The 24,159-nt window shown below is 55.2% G+C and overlaps 1 protein-coding gene across 3 annotated transcripts in view; it reads right to left on the bottom strand.

The window, feature by feature from the left end:
• Positions 1 to 19,964, bottom strand: part of PTPRU (protein tyrosine phosphatase receptor type U) — a 79,371-nt gene extending 59,407 nt beyond the window's left edge. For 2 of the 3 annotated variants that reach the window (XM_055331630.1, XM_055331631.1), the window contains exons 1-6: positions 19,792 to 19,964; positions 4,837 to 4,968; positions 1,739 to 2,010; positions 1,121 to 1,202; positions 900 to 1,015; positions 328 to 502 (exon numbers count right to left, since the gene is read on the bottom strand). In XM_055331630.1, coding sequence (XP_055187605.1) covers positions 328 to 502; positions 900 to 1,015; positions 1,121 to 1,202; positions 1,739 to 2,010; positions 4,837 to 4,968; positions 19,792 to 19,864 — 850 coding nt within the window. In that variant the 5' untranslated portion in view covers positions 19,865 to 19,964. Of the gene's footprint in view, positions 1 to 327; positions 503 to 899; positions 1,016 to 1,120; positions 1,203 to 1,738; positions 2,011 to 4,836; positions 4,969 to 5,788; positions 6,343 to 19,791 lie in introns of those variants that run through there. The other variant, XM_055331632.1, reaches the window with a different exon arrangement.
• Between the last annotated feature and the right edge of the window lie 4,195 nt (positions 19,965 to 24,159).

The following is a 24,159-nucleotide window of genomic DNA, read 5'->3' as shown; positions in this document are numbered from 1 at the left end:
GCTCCAAAGGCTGATCCCACACTCACCCTAAGCCTACACCCTGCCCCAGTTCTGGCGTTGAGGGGTGGCCCCGTGCGGGTGGGGTCAACCCCGGGGCGCCACAGCCAGACCCCACCTTGCGTGGCTCACACCCCAACAGGGTCTCCCCGCCCGCCCATCAGACCGCCTCCTGGGGGACAAACTGCCCCTTCCGCAGGCCCCGCCCCAGCCACGCCCTGCCGGCCCCACCTTCCCGCGGGCCCCGCCCCTCGGAGGGTGCAGCCCCAGCACCCACCCCCCAGCCCCACCCCACCCCCCCACCCAGCTACGGGAGCGTGAGTTGCTGACCCTTGACGATGAGCTCCGCGAAGTTGGAGACGCCCGCGCCTCGCGGGGCCTGGGACACGCAGCGGTACAGGTCCTGCTCCGAGCGGCTCACGGAGGCAAGCAGGAAGGTGGCCAGGAAGCGCCGGTGGCTGATGTGCCGCACGCCCGCGGCGGGCACCAGCGTCCCGCTCTGCCGCTGCGCAGGGGTAAAGGGGACAGGGTCAGGAGTGCCGGGGAGGAACGGTCCCCATCTCGCTCTGACCCTGGCGAGGGGAGTACTGTATGTCCTGGCCCCATTTAGCAGACACTAGTACTCCTGGTACTAGCTCTCCGTCGCAGGAAGGTGTGGATAAGAAGGTGATTAAGGCAATGTGGTCTCTGCCTCTGATGGAGAGTGGTCTGGGGATCCTGGAGCCACCCTCTGCCCTGAGGGTAATAAGAGCACCCAAGAGAGCAGAGCAGAGCCTGGGTGAGGGCAGGGATGCCTGAGTATGAATGCTGGAAAATGCAGGAATAATCCAGCACCCTGTAAGGAACCCAAGTCCCAGAAGAAATCCCCTGCCACCTTGATAAGGTCCCTGCCACCCCCTCACCTGCAGGAGAAAGCGCTCGGCCTCTGCTGCTCTGCCCGCTGCCATGCACTGGAAGGAGGCATTCTGGCCAGCATTGACCTCCACATCGCCCAGGCGGGAGAAATGCGGGGCCTTCGCTGCGGGAATAGAGCCTCTGTGTGAGCTGGGCCTGGGCCCCCCGACAAGGCAGGAGCCACGGCCACCGCACCCCTCACCCTGCACCCCCGTGGGCTGGGACTCACCGCAGGGGTAGCTGAGAAGCAGGACGTCATCTAGGCCCATGTAGCCCCTGCGGTCTGGGGAGATGAGGGCCTCAAACAGCACCTGGGGGAGGCGGGAGGGTCCCTGTCATATCCCTCCAGCCCTACCTGGGGAGGTGCCCACAAGGGACCCCTTTTAGCTCTGCTCCAGTCCAGGCTCCTCAACCAGCAGAGGTCAGCCCCACTCACAATGACCTTCCTTACCAAGCCTGCTAGTTGAGGGGGTGTGGGGTGCCAGCAGCCAGAGCTAACAAGGTCAAGGCCAGGGAGGTTCCATCCCAGTTCTGGATAGTTACCTTCAAACAGGAAAACTTCCCAGCCAGACAGGGTCTCCAGGTCAGCACTGTTCCAACTCACCCTTGACTCCGGCAACAGACTATTTGTATTGACAGTGATCTCTGACGCTGAATCTGGACCACAGCAGCACTGAATAAGCTGAGGCTGACCACAGACCGACCCCTGACCTTGACCACATACTGACTCCTGATGCTGACCACAGACTAGTTCCAACCTTGGTTACCTGCTTACTCTGCCCTCAGGCTGATACCTCTCTACCCTCACCCCTGAGCGCAGGCTGACCACAGACCAAACTCAGCCTACCTGATATTCATTGGGCCAGAAGGTGCTGACGGCCAGCTCAGCCTGGTGCCACTGACGGCCATGTGATCCAGTCATATTCCAGACGGCACTGCCCAGGGGACCCCCGTTGACACGCACATAGATGCCCAAGGTGCCCGGGCTGTGCCCATCCCGGCTGTACAGGAAGTAGCTGAACTGCACGCAGTGGGTATCATTCTCGCTCAGGCTCTGGAAGATTACATGGGCCCGCTGGCCTGGGGTGTGCTGGGAAGCATTGACCATCAAGTAGGAGCCTAGAAAAAGAAGGAGGAGGAGGCAGGAGCTGAGGAGGCTTGGGGAGGACCAAGGTCAGGTGGGCAGAGGAGGGGGGTGGGCAGAAAAAAGGGACTCCGGGCATTTGAACCCACTGGGAGTTAAGAATTCTGAGTCCTGGTCCCCAACTCTGACTGTGTTGAGTCCCTTCACCTCCCTGCATGAGAATCGGAGAAGCAAAAACACACAAAAGTGACTCTCTCAAAACCCTTTATGGCCTCTCACCACCTATGATCACAGTCCAAGCTCATGCTGGCCCACAACGTTCCCCATGTTCTGAGCTGCCCGTGGAGGCAGGGACTAACTAGGTCATTCATCTTGGAGTCAAGAGTCTGTCACAGGACAGGCCCTCAAAGGCTACCTTTTTTGAAACCCTCCCTCCCCATCTCTCCACAGGCTTCTCTCCTGGCCCTTGGATCACTCATCACGTGTGAATCTGTCTCCCCGCCAGCCTGTGATGCCTCAGGGGCTCCACTGTGTCCCCAACACAGGTCTGAACCCAAGCTGAATGAGCATGTAGAACAGAGATTGAATGAAAGGACTCTAACTTCCCTTCCGGCCCCTGCCCTGGGTCTAAATGCATGGAATACAATCCTCTTGATTTCCAACCGGGAAAAGGCAGCCCTCTCCTTCCTCAAATCTGGGATGTACACAGGCAGGGGAGTAGAGGGGAATAGAGGGGCTGGCAGGGTGAGAGTGGGCCTCAGGACCTGGCTGGGGGATTATGGCTTCCCTTTTGTGGGGAGAAGGCCCCAGCAGCTGCCAAGAGGGTGCCCACAGCCACCCAGCTCTGCCTCCTCCCGGGCCTGGCTACCAGCCAACACAAGCTCATTCAGATCCCAAACCACGCCGCTCCCTGCTCTGGGAGGGCTCCCCGGGGACTCCACTGGAGGAGATCTCATTCATCTCTGTGAGCCAGAGGCCTGTGAAGGCAGCTCGTGGATCAGTCCTAGCAGGGTAGTGAACAGAACTCCCAAGTCCCCATATCCACCCAGAAAGGGGCACATCCTGGCCCCCCAGCGGTGCCTCTCATCCCATTTCTCCATCCTCCTGGCTCCTCTCCCTGCGAGCAGCTGCATGTGTCTCTCCCCCTTTCAATCTGATACTGTTCTTGCCTCTTCCTCTGGCTTCCTCTGCCCACCCCCTAGTCTTTTTCCCTAGTTGTCCTCCCCCTGCATCCATCTCCTTCTCTTCATTTCCTCCCTTCGTTCCTGTGGCTCTTCCTTCTCCTCTCTGTGTCTGAATCGCCCTCCTTCCTTCTCCCACCATCCCCCAACTCTCTTCCCTAGGATGTGCAGACCAAGAGGGCAGAGGCCCAGCACAAGGCCCACACTAAATACTCAATCTCTCTTTCCCCTGTCTCACTGGGTACGTCTCTGTGGGTGTGAGAGAGAGAGAGGCAGAGCCCACCCAGGGTCCCTGCCACAGGGGGGCACCTCAACAGACCACAATCACAAGGTCAGACTTTGCTCTCCACTAACACAAAGGTCAAACAAGGAGCTGAGAGCTGTTTGTGGGAAGGCAGAGAGGAATGCCCCAGGGAGGGCACCCTGTGAGCAAAGGCACAGAAGGGGGAGGCAGGGAGGCCTCCAGGAGACAAGGTGAGCGGTAGGAGATGAGCCTAAAGACTGCCCGTGCCAGGCTGTGCAGGATCCCTCTGGCGGCTTTAAGTTCTGGCCTTACCACTGAGAACTTTTGCTGCCCCTCCCCGAATTCTTGACAGCAGGTACAACTGCAGCCATGCTGTGAGCTGAATAGCAAAGGTCCTGGGCCACTATGACAGGGTGAAGGGGAGGAGGCCCTTAAGCTGTCTACTTCTGGGGTTCCCTCAGCACGCCCATTTGTTCTCACACTATGCTGTCTTCCAACTCAAGCTTTATCAGTAATAGGGTTGATAATTTGGCCTCCATATCTCTTATCCTTTTCTGAATGCCCAGCAGATTCTGTACCCAGTAAAGCGGGTGCTGGTAATTGGGCCCTCTCAAATACTTCCAACAATAGCAACTAAACATTCACTGGACCCCTACATTCCACTCCCATGTTATGCAGCTTATAGACATTATCTAATAACCCTATGAAATGGATTATTATGCTCTTCACTTTTTAGTTAAGACAATGGATGCTCAGAGAAGTTAAGTGATTTGCCCAAAGTCACACAACTGATAAAGCGATGAGGCCAGAATTTGAAGTCCAGTCTTCACGACTCTGGGACCAGTACAGTAGAGGCCAACATCAGAGTAGAAGGCCAGTACTACAATGCATGTAATTAGACTGACTCCCACTCCAGTGCCCATGATGTCATAAGTGCTTCATCCTGAAACAGGGCAGAGCAAGGTAGAAATTGGGAAGGATCTGGGACTTCCAGGAAGAAGGGAACTTCAGAGGAAGGTTATACACACATCCAGCCCCCAGTGTTACCACTCCATCAGGATCTTCAAGTCCTGGGAGATAAGGATGCAGAGGCTCTAAGGGAGAAGAAGAGAGCCTCCCAGAAGGTGGACTTAGGAAGACCTGATGGGAATAGGGTGGACTCCAAACTAAGCTGTAGAGGGAATAATGGGAAGTGGGTCTTAACAGCTTTCAGTGTCTTTGATTGCTTGAACCTGCACCCATTTTACAGGTCAAACTACCTAATATATACAATTGGACAGTCTCCACAGAGCCCTACATTCATAGTATCATGTATGTCACTACAGATGCAAAAGCAGAGGTGACCCAGAGAGGTTAAAGAACATGCCCAAGGTCACACAGCAGGTGGCTATAACTGCAAAGAGATAAAGAGGAATGGTGGTAGAGAGTAGGCTCACCATGGGGCAGGTCCGCCGGAGACCGGGTACCAGGGTGGATGTGCACTTGCTCCCACTGGAAGTCGTCATACTGGGCTTGGCTGTACTCACAGGGCACTGCTGGGTCACTCACCTCCTCGAAGGTACAGCCGGCTGTGAGGGCAGGCATGGTTAGCTCCTGCTAGGGCAGGGTCGCTGACCAGCAGGGCTCCTGGGGCTCCCCTCCAGGAGCCCCTGCCCTCTCCCATGCAGGCCCACCCCCTTTCCCTCCCTCTCCCAGGCCACCCCCCCCATTGCTCCCTCCCTCCAACAAAACTCTCCCTCCTCCAGCCCATTCCCTCTATTTACTGTCTCCACCCAATACCAATACCTCCCCACACCACCCACTGCCCCCTAGGACCCCACACTGCTCAACCACCCAACCAAAGACCCTCCCCCAGAAAAACTAGTTAGCATTATCATCAGAGCCTCACAACTCGTGAGATCAGGTCCAGAATTATCCTCATTTTCCAGATGAGGAGACCACAGCTAGTCAGGGACACAGGTGGGCCTTGAACAGAGATCTCCTGTGTCCCACCACGTGCCTCTCCATCTTCACATAAAGGACAGATGTGGGCCCCATGAATGCACTAAGCCAGCCCTGATGGTCTCTTCTTAAGAATAATAACAGAGGCCACTGATCATTTCAGGCTCACCACATGCCCGCACAGCACCAGTTACCCACTCTCTCCGCATGGCATTTCATTTAGGCCTCATCGCCTGAGGCAGAGACCCCTATTATTCCTGCTTGACAGGTGAGCTTAGAAAACTCACTCATCACTCAGTCACCCAAATCAGGTCTCTCCCTGCCAGCACGTGACACACAAAAGCATCGGGGGCCCAGGAAAATGCCTGGCCAAATGGTGAGGAAGCGGATCGATGTCAAGCCAGACCCTGTGTGGGGCACCTGCCAGCCACGGGTACTTCTCCCCACCTGATAGATGACGTGACTGAGGCCCCAGGGGATGCAGGGCCCCATGCACAGTATAACGTGGTGGCCATGTGAGCGGGCTTGAGTATCAGACAGACTTGAGATCCGTAAGGCAAGTCACTTCTCCATTCTGAGCCTCGGTTTCCACCTCTGCATATAGGGTTGCTGGGGATGCAGCACGGGGTCCACCTATCACCAGGCCCAGGGTGCGCACAAGCTCTCAGGAAATGGTGGCCCTTCACAGGCACTGCTGGAGTCCACAGAAGCTGGACTTGAACCTACATCAGCCGGATACCAGAGCCCAGATTTCCTTCACTATGAGAAACAGCACAGCCAAGCTGCTTCCCAGGCTCAAGAAGAGGAAGGAAGAGAATTAAAGAAGGAAGAGAAACTGGGGGCCGAGGGCCATGTGCCAGGCACCACAGCGGGCATGTGCCTGGTGGCAGGGACTCCACTTTTGGGGGCACTCTGCTGTTTCACCTGCCACAGGGACCTCTCTAGGTTGCCAGGCAGATCATGTGAAGTAGCACAGGGAGACATGCCCAGCAGAGGCAGGCACACAGGTGCTCACCACTGTCGGGGGGTCTCTTGTTCCTCTTCTCGCTTCCCATCGGAGTATAAAACAATGAGATGTGGGCATGAGGCTGGCACTGAGTGGATGCAGTGAAATAACAGAAGCCTCTCTCTACAGCTGGAGCAGAACCTTGGCTGCGCACTTTGCCTCTTTGTGTGAAAGGCCCTGGTCAGCACCATGCCCTGTGGCCTGTGGGAGGGAAATTTTAACCCAGCCTGTGCTGGGAAGGCCTCAACTCTCCCTCTAGAAAATGACCCACAGCACAGCACAGCACACCACAGAGGGAGGCTGTGGCCAGTAGGGATGGTCAGGGAGGGCTTCCTGAAAGAGGGGGACAACTGACTTCATTCAGTTGAATGCAGTCAGCAACTGAGCTGACTGCAGTCTGCTCCCAAGGTTCTTAGCCAAGGCCTCCCTAAGGCAGAGGGATTGCCGGAAAGGGAAGCCCAGGATCTTGAGCCTGGATGGGGCTCAGGCCCTTCCAGTTCCTTTACAAGGCAGGTTCAAGCACAAGGCAGCTGCCCAAGGATGTCTCCTCCATGGCCCTGGGGCAAGTCTGGGAGTGTCAACTCTTTGGCTTCCCCCCATCCATCCTGAGCCAGGCCACAGGAGCTAACAGGACCCCCAGACAGACTGACCTGAGCCAGAGTAACCCCCAGCTGATTACCCCTGGCCAACAGCAGCCCCAACATCATCCAGACCATCTGACTTCAACCAGAAGGACCACCAGATTGCCTGACTGACCCCTGGCCAGAGTATCCCCTGACCTCTGCCAAATGAGTCCTACAACTGATCTCAGCCAGGGTAACCTCCCTGGCTGACCTTCCCCCTCCCTAGTGTCACCTGAGACAGAATGATTCCCTCTCCCTGGTCCATGTGCACCTCCAGCTCTGTGCCTCTGGGCCAGGTCCAATTCCAACCACAACCCTTAGGGGATGACATCTCCTCAAAGAGAGCCCCATCCTCACCGTCTACCCAGCTCACCCTGGAATGGGAACAATCAGGCCTCCTAGGTCCTGAGGGAAACTATATCACCTCCAGTCTGGGTGGCTCAGGAACCACAGCCTGGTCCCAGCTCCTGCTAGAGACCCAGCTCCTATCAGAGGCCACCACCCACCCAGGGCCCGGAGAAAGGGGGGTGGATAGGAATTAGACCAGACTTTGGATTCAGAGCAAGAATGTTGACTCCTTCAACACAGACTTGGGCCACAGACACACACGTACACGTCAGCACCACCGTGAGAGAGCTGTCACTAACCATCATGTCCACCTATCCCCATGAAACTCCACAGTAATCCCTAAGGTAGGTACTATTATTCTTCCTGTTTTGCAGATGGAAACTGAGACACAGAGAGAGGAGGTGGCTTGCCCAAGGCCACATTCTAAGTCCCAGAAGCTGGGATTTAAGCCATTTATCTTTATTCAGGGAGACTAGGTCCAAACAAAATAAGGCTCTGGTGTTCTGCTGGCCACATGTTATTAATTCAGTTCCACTCAGGAAATGTGTTCACTGAAAGTACAAAGCAGGTCCCAGGCTGACACTATTAGAGGCACAAGGATGATTTAGATTCAACCCTGCCCACAGGGACCTCCCAGTCTGAGTGGGGGTGATGGAATAAGGCAAAGCAGAGAAGGGTCAAGGCCACAAGAGGGGGTCCAGGAGAAAGACTTTCCTGGAGGTGGGTGCATCTGAGCAAAGCCTGGAGGGCAGGATCTCATTCTGGCCAGTAGAGATAAACAGAAAAGTCTGTGAGGCAAAGGGCCCAGCAGAAGCTAATGAGGGCAGGGAGTGAACACACAGTCCAGAGCATAGAGAGGAGCGAGGAGTGACCAAAGCACTGGGTGGGAGGCTGGAGACAGGAAGGCTGAGGCCAGACCACAGAAGGAGGGTCTTAAGTGTCTGGGAGAGAAGTCTGACTTCATTGGAATGGGGAAGCCAGAGTAGGGTTCAGATGAGACAGTGTTACATCCTCCAGGCCAGGAGGAGGGCAGGCGGGTTCTCCAGGGGGCACCACAGGATCAGGTGGGAGCTTGGTGAGACAAACCACCATGGGGTCCACAGTCTGATGTCAGGAACTGCTGAGGAAAGGAGCCTCAGGTCCCCTCCTAGATGCAAACGGCGCACACTCTAGTCACACCCAGAGAGATGCATAACACGCACACACACAGCCCCACACTCCCTTCCCCCAGCCTAGTCCAAGCCTCAGGAACACTGCTCAGCCCGCCTGGGGCCAGGGAGAAAACCAGACCCCGCCAGGGGTACCCCATCTCTCCCCCGCCTCCCAGAGAGGGTGGGCTGGATCAACCCAGGACCCCCACCGGTTCCCCCAGCCTCAGCTCAAACTGGCCCAGCTACATTCCTCAGCTAATCTCCCCAATCTGGCAGGCGGTTGCCTCAGCAACCGTCAGCCACAATTTGGGAAGGCAGGAGGATGGCTTATCCACATCCGGCTGGGCTGTAGATGGGGCGATGTAAGGGGCGAAGCAACCTCCGTGGGAAGAATCAGAGTGTGGGGAGGGGGTCTCCCCCACATGAGGGTCTCCACAATTCCATGCGGATGTGTTTCCATATGTTAGTGTGTGTGTGCGTACATGACTGTGAGAGTGATAGCCTGATACCGATTTGTGAGCACTCAGCTGAGAGGCAGGAGACCTGAATCTAACCAGCTGAGCCTCCAACTCCCTGTGTGACCTGCAGCAGGTGACTTGCCCTCTCTGAATCTCTGCTTCCCCACCTATGAAATGAGAATGGGGACCCAGGTGACTTCTAAGGCCACGTCCACCTCTAGAATTCTAGTTCCATGTATGTGAGTATGCACATGAGCAAGAATAATTTGAGGGCAGAGAGACTATGGGGCAGAGGTATGTGAGGGTGAGTATGGGTCTCCAAGTGTGGGTCCCCCAGACAGTGTGCTGTGAAGTTAGGGTGTCTAGGTGTACTTTCATGTACAGAGGTATATGGGCATACTCAGAGATAAGCATGTGCCTACAGGGGAGGTGAGTATATGCAGTGGGATAGAGGTGAGTTGTGTGTGCGCATGTGTGTGCATGTGTGTGCATGTGTGTGTGCGCATGTATGTGCATGTGTGTGTGCGTGTGCCCCCGGGTGAGCTCCAGACTTTCCTCCCCATCAGACAGGGAATGATGCCCTGTGCCAAGTGTGGCTGCCAGCCACCACCACTAGGTAAACAGAGTTTGTTTGCAATGAGATCTCTGTTCTCTTTGGTTTGTCAGTAGAGCATCCAGTTCCCAAGGGTGGCCCCAGGAGAAATAAAACTTCTCTCAACATACTGCAAGTTTAGGGGCTGGGAACATACGCAATCATAGGCATGGCCCAACCCTGGCCCCAGGGAAACCAAATACAACCCCAATGACAGCCCTGGCCTATTTCATCATCTCAAGCCACATCTCTATTCTAGGTAGCCCAGCTCAATCAACCCTGGAGCCAATGGTGGCTTCATCCCTTAGATGTTCTTGCCCAACCCAGCCCTATCCTGTGTTCTCCACCCCAACTACAGCTCCATGGCAGGCCCACCTAACCCCACTTCCTCGTTTCCTAAGGTCAGAGGCTGGCTCTCATGCCTTTGAACCCCATCCCCAAGTGCTCGTATAGTAGATGCCCAACAATGGCAAGACGCATCAACCCCATGATCCTAACCAGTCTGACCCCAACCAACCCCCACCCAGGCTCAAGCACCATGACTCTAACCCGGAGACCTGGCCTGGCCCATTTCACTGCTTTACTTGCCCAGACCAATACATCCAGACCTCAGCCCAGGTTCCCTGGAGCTGTTCTCCAGAGCCCTGAATAACTGATGCGCACTCAATTAAGGGCAGGGGTGACCACCTTCTAATCACCCAGAATTCAGCATGGCTGAAGCCAGGAAGATCACTCAGGACAACAGAGAGATAAAGCTGAGTTCGTACCCCCTCCAGGAGCCAACACAGGACCCAGCAATGCCAACATACTTCCACCTCCACTGAGGATAGAAGGAAGCCAACTCTAACAGGAAAAACTCAGGCCAGACCCACACACCATCTCCTTGATCAGCATGAAAATCCCAAGGTTAACGGTAGTGCTGCCATGTTGGTGGTATAAGGTGAAGGCCCCAGGCAGCGCCCAACTCCAGACGGAGGCAAAGGGCTGAATGGGGAGCTGCAGTGTATAGAGGTACAGTGGGCAAAGAGTACACAGACACCCTGTATCATATAAAGCCACAGTGCAGCAGAGCAGAGAGGCAGAGGGTCGTGCACAAACCCACACAGTGCAAAAATCTGTACTTTATTAGAGTCCATGGAGACGGGGCTATGAGGTGCCATGGCATGGTTTGCTGAGAGCACAGTGCAGCAGCTCCACGCTACACAGAGGCAGATGCAATTATACACCACAGGGTGAGCAGAGCACACAGTGTGCACAGACCCCAGTACAGACACCTGGTGCAGAATGGCAGAACTGGCCGTGGCCATGACGCAGTGCTGAGGTGTCACATCCGCTCTGGGCATGACCCTGAGCTGCACAGAGGCACAGCACACCAGGGCGGCACATCCAGTAGTGCACTGGGCCAGGACTCGGTGCTACGGGGGCAGGTGTACAGAGGAGTGCCAAGGTGCTATGTTCAAGCACTCCTGGTTCTTCGCCCTCTCCGGACCCTAGTGCAGAGCCAGGTACACAGTTGGTGCTCGGTGCTCCATGACTTCTCACTGAAAGGATGTGTCCCACGTAGGCACACACAACAGTACAGAGTCACAGGGAGGAGAAGGGTGTCATGTGGTATGGATGGAACTGCTGGGTGTGGAAGCCTAGTCCAGAACACAGCTCAACAGTCCCAAGGAGCAGGACAGGTGTAGGCATGAGGGTAGGAGTAGAAAGTGGCACCAAAATGGAGTGCAGTGAAGAGGCCACGAGGAACAGTGAAATCAGTAAAAGCCAGTAGAGCTAAAAGCCAGTAGAGCACACACAACCCAACTGTGAACACGTGCAGTGCAGACAGAGGCTCAGGGCAATAACCCCATACCATGCACAGATGTGCAGATGCAATGCTGGGTACCGTGCAAAGGTGCCACACACAAAAACCCACGCCAGTCCCAAAGCCCAACAAGGTGGCTCCAAGCCAGCGTGAGTACACACTCCTTGTGCAGTGTGCAATGTAGGGCAGGGGTGCATGCAGGACAGACACTTGAGGCAAAGATGTTGCTCAGCTGGGACCGCCAACAGAAACCTGGGGGAAAGGACACCAGCCAACTCCCCAGCAGCCATCCCAAGAAAGGCTGAGACACCAGAAGGGGCATGGCCGTGGCAATGGTGCAGTGGAGTGTGACAGGGTTGGCCAGAGAGCACATATTCAGCTCCATGCAGTAAAGCACTAGGACAGAAACGTTATGTGAGGCAAAGGTGTACTGTGTTGGTACAGTCAGTGCAAAGGTGGAATGCAAAGCAGCTGTGCCCAGACACTCAGGAAAGGCCACATACCCAGTGCAGTGCAGGCACCCGCTGCAAGCATGCAGTGCAGCACAGAGATGCCATGTGATGCAAGGATGCAGTGTGGCAGTAGCATGCCATCTGTTGGCACAGCACAGTGATAGAATACTAGGAGCTGGACAGCCCGGGTGGCTTTAGCGCTGCCTTCAGCCCATGGCCTGATCCTGGAGACCCAGGATCAAGTTCCACATCAGGCTCCCCGCAAGGAGCCTGCTTCTCCTCCCTCTGCCTGTCTCTGCCTCTCTCTCTCTGGGTCTCTCATGAATAAATAAATGAAATCTTTAAAAAAAAAAAAAAAAAAAGAATACTAGGAGCTGGTCCCAAATCCCTGGCGAGTCCACAAGCCCAGTGCCATGTACACTGCCCAGTGAGGTAGTACAGTGTAGAACAGAAATGCTCTACAAGGCAAACATGCAGTGTGGCCACGGAAAGCCCAAAGTTGGTTCCAGGCAGTGAGGCAGTGTAGGGGCTCTACCCAGAAACCCAGGAGAGTCCACCTTCCCGCTGTAGCAGTGACATCTGGTAGAGTGATACAGCACAGATGAGAGCCGCAAAGACACAAGTGGCAGTACGAGTACGGGATGGCAGTGCAGGACAACGGGCAGATGCAGAGGTGGAGCACACAGACCCTAGGAGGGTCCACACGGCCAGTGCAACTCAGAATCTCAGCATGGTCATGCAGTGCAGGTCTGAGATGCAGTGCAGTGGCCCAGTCCTGAGGTCTAGGCCCAGGAACCCCAGAGAGGGTACGCTTGGCCGTGATGCAGTGCAGCTATGTGTAAGGCAAAGATGTGGCACACTACAAAAGTGTTGCAGGGAGCTCCCATGTGCTGTGATGCACTGGACACCAGGGACACCCAGACTCCTGGAAAACCCTGTGCCTCCAGCTCTGCCAGTCTTGGCTGGCTAATCCACCAACTGGGGACTGAGGACTCATTCCTCCACCCTGTCCTCCAAACCCCAACATTTTCCACCCCAGTGACTTTCCCAGGGCACGGGATGAAGCCGTTGCTGTCCATGGGATGGGAGGCCAGGACTGTACACATTGCCCAGGTATTTATATCTGAGCAGGGCCCCAGCATGCTGGCAGGCAAACAATGAATTCAGATTCTACTGAAAAGCTTTTGGGCAGTTAAAGCACATCCCCTGGCCCCCAGCCCAGGGCAGGGCAGTGTGGGTGGGGCAGGACAGGGCAGAGACAGGGAGGGGGACCTATTGGACTAGGCCCTGGGACAGGGTGACCAAGAAGTGGGATGAACAGCAGGGAGGATGTGAGAGACAAGCCAGATCCAACCAACCTGGCTGGTCACTCCTGCCCTACCTACCACCACCTCTGGGGCCTGGACTTCATCAGAAGCCAGAAACAAACTTTTCTGCTCACACAGGTTGCCCGCACACATGCTTAATAACTGTTGGCACCTACACAGTGCTCACTATGTGGCAGGCCCTATTCCACATATAAAATATATCCCCTCATGGCAACCCCATGCAGTGTGTTCTATAATCACCCCGATCTCACAGATGAGAACACTAAAGACCCAGAAAGGTCAAGTAACTTGCCCAGGTATTACACAGCTAGTAGTGATAGAGCTGGGATTAGAACCCAGAGCCCAGGCTTTTAACCACACTGTAGGTAAAACACATATTTACACACGCGCAACCACAAGGGTGCACATGTACGCATGTATAAACATACATGTACACACACATTCTGAGCAACGTATCCCTCACCCTCTCAGCTAAGACCTATCTATCCTTGTCGTCCACATAGATTTCTGACACCTCCCAGCTGTCACCTCCTTTTTTTTTGAAGATCGAGTGAGAGTGCACATGCGTGTGACCAGGGGAGGGGAGGGAAGGAACACAGACAGAGGGAGAGAGAGACTAAAGCAGGCTCCACACCCAGTGCAGAGACCCATGCAGGGCTCAATCTCACGATCCTGAGATCATAACTTGAGCCGAAATCAAGAATCGGACACTTAATTGATTGAGCCACCCAGGTGCCCCAAGTTGTCACCTCCTTATCCCCAAATGCCCCATGTTCTCCTGTTCTCTCCATTTGACTCCCAACCCTCTGCTGTTCCCCAACACCACCTGTCCCCTTGGTCCCAGCTGTCCCGTCTCCAGATATATCTTCATCCCTAGTTATCTCCCATGCCCAGTTGTCCCCCATCCCCCAGCTGTTACTCTGCCCCCGGCTGTGATCCTGGCCATCAGATATCCCCAACCACACCCCTTCCCAATTTCCCCCATCCCAGCCCTTCCTACACAGCTTCTATACTACAAAACCTCAGGGACCCTTCTGAGTCTCTGTTCTCCACATCCCTTCTGATCCACCACTAGGTCCTGGGATCTGCACCCTGGGAATCTGCCCAAGACTTCATGAGCCTGTTGGCTGTCCACCTCAGGAGTCCTCCCCTGGCCATTCTGAAGGCAATGCCCACCCTGCCCAGAGCAAGCCAAGGGAGTATACTGGCCCCCATCTGTGATAGCCCAGCACCACCCTCCATAGCCAGCACCACCCTCCACCACTCCAAGCCTTCCCTGTGTACCCAGGGGTTCAATGCAAACACTGAGTGGGGACCAGCCATATACAAAGGCCTGGGGACAGGATGACAAGGACCCAGCCTAGCCTTCAGGGGACTTCCAACCAGTAGGCAAAGAAGATGGAAAACAACTCAGCAGGCTATCCTACATGCCTTATGGGAGAAACCTGAAAAAGCCATGCAGGGGGTGGGGAAGTGAGGAGTGTCCCTAGGGGAATAACAGAGCTGGACTCTGAGGCTGGGTTAGCAGGCCCCCACAAGGTAAGAAGGGCAGGAGAGGCATTTTCAGCAGAAGGCACAGCATGTGCAAAAGTAGAGGGGTGTGAAAGGGCCTGGGGGGTTCTGGGATCAGCACTGGCCCGGTGATCCCAGATCATAAGGTGACAAGGAGGAATGTGGTCAGGGGAGGAGAGGCACCAAACATGAAGCAGTTCCAGAAAGTGGGGTGTGCATCATACAGGGTTTGGGTTTCATTCCTGGGTGCTGGAGAGCTTTCAGCTTGGGGCAAGCAAGTGGCAGTATCCCATGTCTGCCCAATAGACATCATTCAGGTCACAGGTGCTGGAAGCACTGGGGAGTTGATGGAAGAATGGAGACCAAGGAGGGCTACTGCAAGAGTCCAGGCAAGTAATGATGGGCTGGGAGGAAGGGAACATAGATTCAACAAAACCTTCTTCCATGACTGCTGAGTGACGACGGTTCAATCAGATCACTTCCACCCCCTGAGGTGTCCAGGCCTCACACCTCTAGGACAGCACTGTCCCTAGGACTTTCTGCCCAGATACAAATGTCCACCACCTGCACCGACCAACACAATAGCCACCAGCAACACGAGATTCTTGAGGATTTGAGGTCTGGCAAGTGTGATGGAGGGGCTGGTTTTAATTTTCATGAATTTTAAGCAATTTAAATTTAATAACCACACATAAGTGGCCACCATGTTGAAAAGTGCAGGTAGGAAACATTTCCAACGTTGTGAGAAGTTCTATTGTACGAAGTTCTATTGAAAGTCAGCTCTAGGCTGACTCAGCATGGAGAAGTAGAACCATCGGGCCCTTCTCCAGAGGCTCCTGGCCTTGGGGTCTAAAGGGAGATTGGGAGACAAACCCCAGGGAAAGGGTGTCAGAAGCCAAGCTGGCAGAGGCCCTGGTACAGAGCAGCACACAGTCATCAGGACACTCCTCACCCACCACGTGTACACCCTTTCCTGGAGACAGAAACACCTACCACAGGGTACCCCCCCCCCCCCGCCACTCAGACTCACAAACACTCGGATACTCTAACGCATGGGTACCCTGTTGCTGGACACAGATACCCTCACACTCCTATATCCAGACACTCGGGAACCCCACACCCAGACACCCGAGTACTCAGCCCCACATGTGGACACGACACAGAGACACTCTTGTACTTGAACACCCATTAACCTAAGACTGTCAGACACCTGGATACTCCCACCTCCAGATCCAGAGACACTGGGACATCCTTAGAATGGCACACCCTGATCCTCCCACAGCCTGGCACTAGGATGCCCACACCTAGATACGGAGGTACCACCCGCCCAAACAGATCTGCACCCAAACTGCAGAAATTTGACACTTAGGTACCAAGACACCCCAGCAGCAGTCTCCCCAGGATCCAAACAGCTGGTCACCTCCCTATCTCAAACTCAGAACTCAGATCCTACCACACAGGGTAACCAGATGGCTAGACACCCTGACAAGCCACACATATGTCCTGTGCCCCAGGCTACAACTATACAATCACTTACACACACACACACACACACACACACCCCTCACCCCATCCTGACTGCCCAGATGCCAGGATCACACCTGCACACATCAGCCAACCTCCCACAACCCCACTTGCTGGGGGCACTACGGGGAGCGGCTCTCCTCCCCTCCCTGGAGCTCACAAACAGTCAGGACATAAGTTGTGACCCCACCTGCCTTACTCCAGGATCTAGGACAAGAGAACTGAGGCAAGGCCTGCCCTCCCTCCTCCCAGGACGCTCAGCTCAAACTGACGGTTGGGACTCCAAGCCTCCCACCACCTGCCGAGGCCTCCAGCACAAAGGCCGAGCCTGAGGGCAGGACAGGCCCTGCCAGCTGCTGGGGGGGCGGGGCTGGAGGCGGAACTGGAAGCTGGGGGGGAGGGGCTGGCAGGCAGGAGTCTGCTCCCTTCCATCTCTGCCAGGGACTCAACCTCCCCAACTCACAGCTCCCAGACGACTCTGTACGTGGCCTTTTCACACACAACACCATCCCTCGGCAGAATTTTCCAGATTCCTGGAGGGAAACCGGATTTCTTTCATCTCTTACTTTCAATGGAGTCAGTGCGCCCCCATCTGGCTTCTCCAGCTCAGAACTTGACCCACTGGACCGCATTCATTCTTTCTTGCTACATTTATTCAGCAACCAGGATTGGGCCAGGATTTCTACCTGACACTAAGCAATCAGAGGTGAACTAAATACCCAGTCCCTGTCCTCACAGAGCTCATGATCTGGAAGGGAGAAAGGACCAATAAACCGTAATTACACTAATTACAATGCTATGAAAAAATTCAATCAACCCCCACTCTCCCTTACTGAGCTAGAACAGGGAGTAACCAAAGAAGGCTTCAGGGAGGAGGTGATGCCTAGCTGAGACCTGAAGGAAGAACAAGAAGAGTTCACGAGGAGAAGAGGTGGAATTAGAGAGTTCTGGGGAGAAAGCACAGTGTGGAGGACGGAAGGGGGTTGTGGGAGGAAGGGGGCACAAGGCACCCCTAGCAACTCTAGCTAGCCCAGCCCTGCACGAAAAGGCCACCCCACAAGTCCAGCTTAGCAGATGACAGCATGGAAGGATGGCAGCATGCCTCAAGCAAGCAGGTGCCTGCCCTGAATTCTCTCTGACACTTGAGCTGGGCAGGGGGCTGCCAAGGAACTCAGCACCCCCACCCTGGTGGAGTCAGGACATCCTGTGGAGTCTCCTCCCCCCAGCCTCAGGGAGAAGGGCCAGCTGCTCAGACAAGCCTTTATTGCCCAACCTGAAACCACTGGGCAGCCTCTCCCTCATTCCTGTTGTCCACAACCCCAGCAAGCAAGCAAAAGGACAAAATGAGCTAGAACACAGAGGAATAAATTATTGCCAGATTTGCATGACTGTGAGACAGCACACACCCACCCGTGGTGGGCCAGGGGACTCTGGGCGCCCTCAGGGAGCCAGGCTGATTTCCCCCAGGTTTGGGGCAAGGATACATCGTATCCCTTCTACAAAGCATTTATTTGTGAATGAAGCCCTAAAGGTAATAGCTACAAGCGTCCCAGGAACTTTAGGAGTGAAGTGACTTGCCCAAGGTCACAAGGACAGCAAGTGGCAGGGGTAGAATTTGAACCCGGGTCCCCCTGGCTTCAAATCACAGCTTCTGGGGCTCTGCAACAGTCCTCAAAACCATCTTTTGTTCCCTGGCACTCACAGAGCCTTGCTCTACAATCCGCCAAGTACGATGCCCCATTATTTTAATGCCCAATAAGGCATAGGAGGAAACCAAGACCCCAAAAATGGAAGTAACTCGCCCAAGATCTCACTCCCATCCCAAATCTCAGTTCGTGACAGTCCCCGCTGCCCGCTGCCCGCTGCCCGGAGGAGGTGAGGCACAGGAGGGTTCTCGCAATCAAGCCGCGGTGGGGGGGGGGGGGGAGGCACATAGCGAACCCCTCCCTCCGGTTTGGTCTCGGGGAGGGGGGGAGGGGACAAAGCTGCTGGGGGAGGGCTTGGGGGGGAGAGGAAGCCAGGCCCCAGCTCCCAGCTCCCAGCAAACCGCAGGAGCGGCTGCAGGAGCTAGAGGAGCGAGGCCTGGGAGGCCCGAGAGGCCCGAGGGGGCGGCGGGGCAGCGAGCTCCACTCGGGGAGGCCGGGAGGCCGGGAGGAGTCCCTCGGGGCCCAGGTGGCCCGGCACGTGCCTTGGCTCTGATCTCTGCGTGGGGCGTCTCCCCGTTACTCAGCGCCCTGGGTACCGGGCTCGAGCCACCCAAACGGTGGGGGTGGAGAGGACGACGGGCCGCCCCTGCCCGGGGCACGGGTCCACGGGTGGGGCGCAAGTCCGCCGCCGCAGGGAGGGTGCGGGGCGGGGGAGGGGAGTCAGACACCCGCGCACAGCCGACGCCGAGCCCCGCACGGGCACCGAGACACACGCTCGCACACGTACACGCTCGCCGCGGTCCCGGCAAAGTTGCGGAGTCCACGGAGGGAGTGTCCCGGGAGACCCCGCGCCCGCCGCGCCTCCTGCCCGCCCCGGGGGGGGCGCCGTCCCGCCGCCGAGGCCCGGGCCCCCCGCCCCCTCCCCCGCCGGCCCGGCCCGGCCCCGCGGGGGCGCCCTGCCCCCCCGCCCCGCCGCCCCCGGGCCTCCCGGGCCTCCGGGGCCTCCCGGGCGCCGCCTCGGAGCAGCGGGCCGCCAGCGCCGCGCAGAACTTGCGAAACAACAAACAGCCCGACAGGCCGGAGTCGGCGGCCGCGGGGCCCCTTCTCCCTCCCGAGCTCAGGCCCGGCCCGGCGCGGCCCTGGAGCCGAGGGGGCGCCGCCGCGACAACTTGGTCCGGGCCCGCGCGCACACACACACGCGCGCGCACACGCAGCCTGACACCGCCCCCTCGGGCGGCCCCGGGCCCCGGGCACACTCGGCCGCCGCCCAGGCGCGCACCACACGCGCAACATTCCTGGACTCGCGGCCGGCACGCAGCGACACCCTCGCTCGCCCGCTCCCACCCGCCCCTGCACGGCGTTCCCGGCACACGGGGCATTCACCCGGACCACGCGGACCCGGCGGCGCGCACCGGCAGCCCCAGACACTCCCACGCGGACACTCGCGTTCCGGACCCGTTCCCACGCCTCCGCACACGCACACGCACACGCACACGCACCTCACCACCCGCGCGCCCCCCGATGCACACGCAGCGCACAAACCCGCAGCACCCCCGCGGACGCACAACGGGCAGCGCTCCCGGCCCGCGGCGCACGAAACGCGAACAAACGCAACACACTCGCAGACACAACTCCGGCCACACAACCAGACTCAGACGCACACACACCACCGACTTGGCCGCACAAACACTACACGCCGGCAGGCGCACGAGACGGCGCACACCCAGCGCCTCGATGCCCGCGACATTCCCCCGACACACTCGCGGACGCAGAGCGCGCACGGCACCTTTCGGCGCACACACAACTCACGGACACACAAGGCTCGAGACACACAACAGCGGGAGAACCCGACCGCACACCCAGCACTCAGGCACACGCAGGGAGCGGAACGCCCGGGGTCCTGACACTCACACTTTCTTGAGAGCCACGCCACGGGCCCCGGGGCTCCGCGGGGCTCCGCGGGGCTCCGCGGGGCAAGCTCGGTCGGACCGACGCGCGCTTACCTGCCGGAGTCTCGGTCTCGGGCGCGCAGAGCTGGAAGGTGAGCGCCAGGACCAGAGCCTGGGCGCGGGCCATAGCGCGCCGCCGCCTGCCCCGGGGCCCGGCGCAAGGGGTGCCGCCGCCAGAGCCCGAGCCGAGCCCAGCCCGAGGCGAGCCAGAGCCGGAGCGAAGCGGCGCGGCGCGGAGCGGGACTGGCGCCGAGTCCAGAGCGGGAGCCCAAGCGAGCGGGGCGCTGACGTCAGGCCCGGCCGCGGGTTCCGCGGTCTCGCGGCGCCCCCTGCCGGCAGCCTCGCGCTCTGCAGCCGGTCCGGTCTCCGGCCGCCCCGGCGCGCCCCTCCCCCACTCCCGCACCCACCCCCACCCCCACCCCCACCCCCACCCGCACCCCCTCCCCCTCCAAGGGGTCCCGGGCCAGGTCTCTTCATCACCCAGCACCGACATTCTCAAGCCAGCACGCTCGCTGCCCACACTTGGCTCTGCAACAGCGCTCTTGGAACAGAGACCCAGAGACACCCTGCTTCTGTCCCCTTTGATGCTTGAACGCCCTCCTACCTAGGCCCCTCCAAATGCACACACCTTCAAGGACAGAGTGCTCATCGCCTACCAAAACCAGATAGTTGGGTCTTCCGAAACGCTGGCTTTTAAAGTTGTTCATAATATTCCCTTATTATCCTCTTAATATCCATGGGATCTGTAGTGATGTCCCCTCTTTCATTTCTGCTATTGGTAACTCATGTGCTCTCACTTTTTCTCAGCCTGAGGAGGGGCTTGTTGATTTGGTGATCTTTTCAAAGAATCAGCTTTTGGTGGAGTTGATTTTTCTCTTATGACTTCCTGTTTCCGATTCCACTGATTTCTGCTCTAGTTTTTTCTTTCTTCTGCTTCCTTTGGATTTAATTTGCTCTCCTTTTTCTAGTTTCCAAAGCGGGAGCTTAGCTGATTGATTTTAGATCTTTCTTCCTTTCTAACATATGCATTTGATGCTATATATTTCCCTCTAAGCACTGCTTTTGCTGCATCCCATACATTTTTTCAAGTTGTGTTTTCATTTTCATGGAGTTTAAAATTTTTTTTTAGGGACACCTGAGTGGCTTAGCGGTTGAGCAGCTGCCTTCAGCTCAGGGCATGATCCCAGAGTCCTGGGATCAAGTCCTGCATCGGGCTCCTTACATGGAGCCTACTTCTCCCTCTGCCTAGATCTCTATCTCTGTGTCTCTCAAAATTAAAAATCTTTTTAAAAATAAATAAAATGTTTTTTTTTTAATTTCTCAACACTTCTTTGATCTATGTGTTATTTTCTAAGACTTTATTTGTTTAGAGAGAGAGAGCGAGAGCTCTAGTGCTTGCTTGGGTGCATTTGCAGGGGGAGGGGCAAGGGGAGAGGCAGAGGGAGAAGAAGGGAGAGAATCCCAAGCAGACTTTGCACTGAAGACAGAATCTGATGAGAACTGGATCTCGCAACCCTGAAATCATGACGTGAGCCAAAACCAAGAGTCAGACACTCAATCAACTGAGTTACCCAGGTGCCCCTGATCCATGTTTTATTTAATCTCCAAGTCATTTGATGTTTTCCAGCTATCTTTCTGTTTTGATTTCTAGTTTAATTCCACTGTGGTCTGAGGGCCAACATTGTAGGTGTTCTAGTCTTTTAAAGTTAAGATGTGTTTTATGGCCCAGAATATGGTCTATCTTGGTGAATATCCCCCATGAGCTTCAGAGGAATGTATATTCTGCTGTTGTTGGATGGCATAGTCTGTGGATGTCTATAATCTATGGTGTTGTTGAGCGTAACTGTGTCCCTACTGATTTTCTGCCTGCTGATTCTGTCCATTTCTGATAGAAGAGTGTTGAAATCTCTAACTGTAATAGTGAATTCATCTATTTCTTCTTACAGCGTGGGCTTTTAGAAAATTATTCTTTTTCATGCCATGAAGTCGGCCTCCATCACTAATTCTCCTCAGTCCTAGTCTACATCTGACTACACAGATTAAGTATATTTGGGCCTCTACCCAGTACATGCCCTCATACAATATCAAACTTGTTGTCCATCACTATGTCCAGACACCTTCTATGTGCTTTACCCACATGGACTCATTTAATCCTCACCACTATGATTTATTATTCTCATTTCACAGTTGAGGATGTTGAGGTACAGAGAGGTGACTTTTCCAAGGTTGTGCATTAGTATGTAGTGACACTGAGATTCGAATCAAGGCCATCTGGCTTAACCTGAATGGAGGTTGAGACCTGCTTCCCATCTGGAACAAATTAACAAATCCCAGCTAGTGAGTCATTTATTCAACAATTCCTATAAGCCAAGGTGGAAAAATAAAACAGAAATTCCTACCCTCATGGAGCTTATAGTCCAGTGAGAAAACAAGAACAATAAACAGCCAAACAAGCAAATTCTCTGATAATATGAGACAGTGATAAACCACTGCTTCTGGTATATGAGAAATATTCCAGAGAAATGAAGGGAGAAATGAAGGGAGGCTGGGGGGGGGGGATTATTGCAGTTTTAAACAAAGCACCTACCGTATGACATATTCTTGTTTTTTTTTTTCCTCACCCACTCAGAACATGAGCTCCCTAAGGGCAAGGATTTTGTCTTGTATCCCAAAACGTCGTGTCCAACATGTAGTTGAAGCTCAAAAAACACTGAGCGTACAAATGAATGAATACAGGCAGACATGGTCTTTGCCCTCACAAAGCTTACACTCAGGGAAAAGACCAATAGCAAACATGCAATATATGTCATTATAATCTGTGATGTGTACTCTAAAGAAAATGGAAGGAATGTCCTGATAAATAATTAGAGGTGATCCTACTTGAGTTAAGAGGGTTCAAAGGGGGTTCCCAGAGGAAGTGATATGGTAAACATGTGAGCCAGGACCTGAGGCAAGAGAAGGAGCCAGCAAATCAGTGGGGAGGGACACTGTGGCCAGAAGGGACAGCCCATGCAAAAGCAGGAGCTGGTCCATTTGGGGAAGAGCCAGGCTAGGGTGGCTGGAATGGAGTGGGGAAGAAAAGGGAACCAGATGAAACTAGAGAGGCCAGAAGGATCTGCAGGTCATGCAAGACACTATGGAGCTTTGGATTAAACACTAGGAGAGGTAAGAGGCTATTGGAGCATTAAACAGAAGAGTAAAAAGTCCTGATATTTCACTTTTTTTTAAGTCTTCAGATGAACCAAGTGGGGAACAGACTATGGAAACAGAGGGACCCATGGGCAGGTGGATCTAACTAGCGGTAGTGACACAGGACAGAACCTAGGAGTTCAAGATCTATCTAGGCCTTCCTGTGTACTGCCTCCACTGCAGGCTGGCTCCTCACTGAGGGTGGCACAAGTGAGGTCAGCCTGGGCCTAGAGGAGGGAGGGCTGAAGGCTTCTGAGCTCCTGCTTCTCTCTCTTGTGAGCCCAGATGAGCAACAGGCTGCGGTAGGGAAGGGGTCGAGGAGACAGGCAAGGAAGGACCAGAGGCAGAGAATCAGAGAATCAGACAGAGAGAGAATCACAGGGAGAAAGTCAGAAGCAAGAAAAAGGTGATGGGGAAAAAACAGATGCTGGAGAAGGAAGAGACAGGAAGGACTCACCAGAACAAAAAACTCAAGAAGAGAAATCCAGTGACGAGAAGAAACAGCCAAGAATGATGCTGTTTGCAGGGGATTCCTGTGAGAGCTTCTTTTTTTTTTTAATTAATTTTTATTGGTGTTCAATTTACCAACATACAGAATAACACGCAGTGCTCATCCCGTCAAGTGTCCCCCTCAGTGCCCGTCACCCATTCACCCCCACCCCCCGCCCTCCTCCCCCTCCACCACCCCTAGTTCATTTCCCAGAGTTAGAAGTCTTTATGTTCTGTCTCCCTTTCTGATATTTCCCTGTGAGAGCTTCTTGACAGGAGTTTACTATTGATGTCATTTTTTTTTTCGTATGTGGACACTGAGGCTCAGAAAGGATGAGGCACTTTTCCACTTACAGAACTAGTGGATGGTGGGCCCAGGATTCAAACTTAGACCTGATGGATTCCACATCTCCTCTCACTCTTTATATAGAAAACTAAAGGGCAGAGACTGTCAGGGAGAGAGAAGGAGAATACAAGCAACAGGTGAACAGATGAACAAAGAATGTTCTGCTTCACTTGAAAAAGATCACAGACTTCTAGAATCTTTGAGTGGCCTGGAGTGACCTGCCCAAATCTAGGGGAAAAGGAGACAGCACCGCAGACAGGGCCAGGCCATGAGGAAATTCAATTACTTTCAACTCATGGAATATTTATAACACCTACCCTGGACCAGGCCCCATATTGGGTGCTGGTGTCATGGAGATGCACCAAACACGACCCACTCTTGCCCAGAGGGGGGAGTGG

This window comes from Nyctereutes procyonoides, unplaced genomic scaffold (genome assembly GCF_905146905.1).
Source record: "Nyctereutes procyonoides isolate TBG_1078 unplaced genomic scaffold, NYPRO_anot_genome, whole genome shotgun sequence".
Taxonomy (NCBI): domain Eukaryota; kingdom Metazoa; phylum Chordata; class Mammalia; order Carnivora; family Canidae; genus Nyctereutes; species Nyctereutes procyonoides.
The sequence above is the reverse complement of the archived record's forward strand: the minus strand, read 5'-3'. Positions and strand labels throughout refer to the sequence as shown.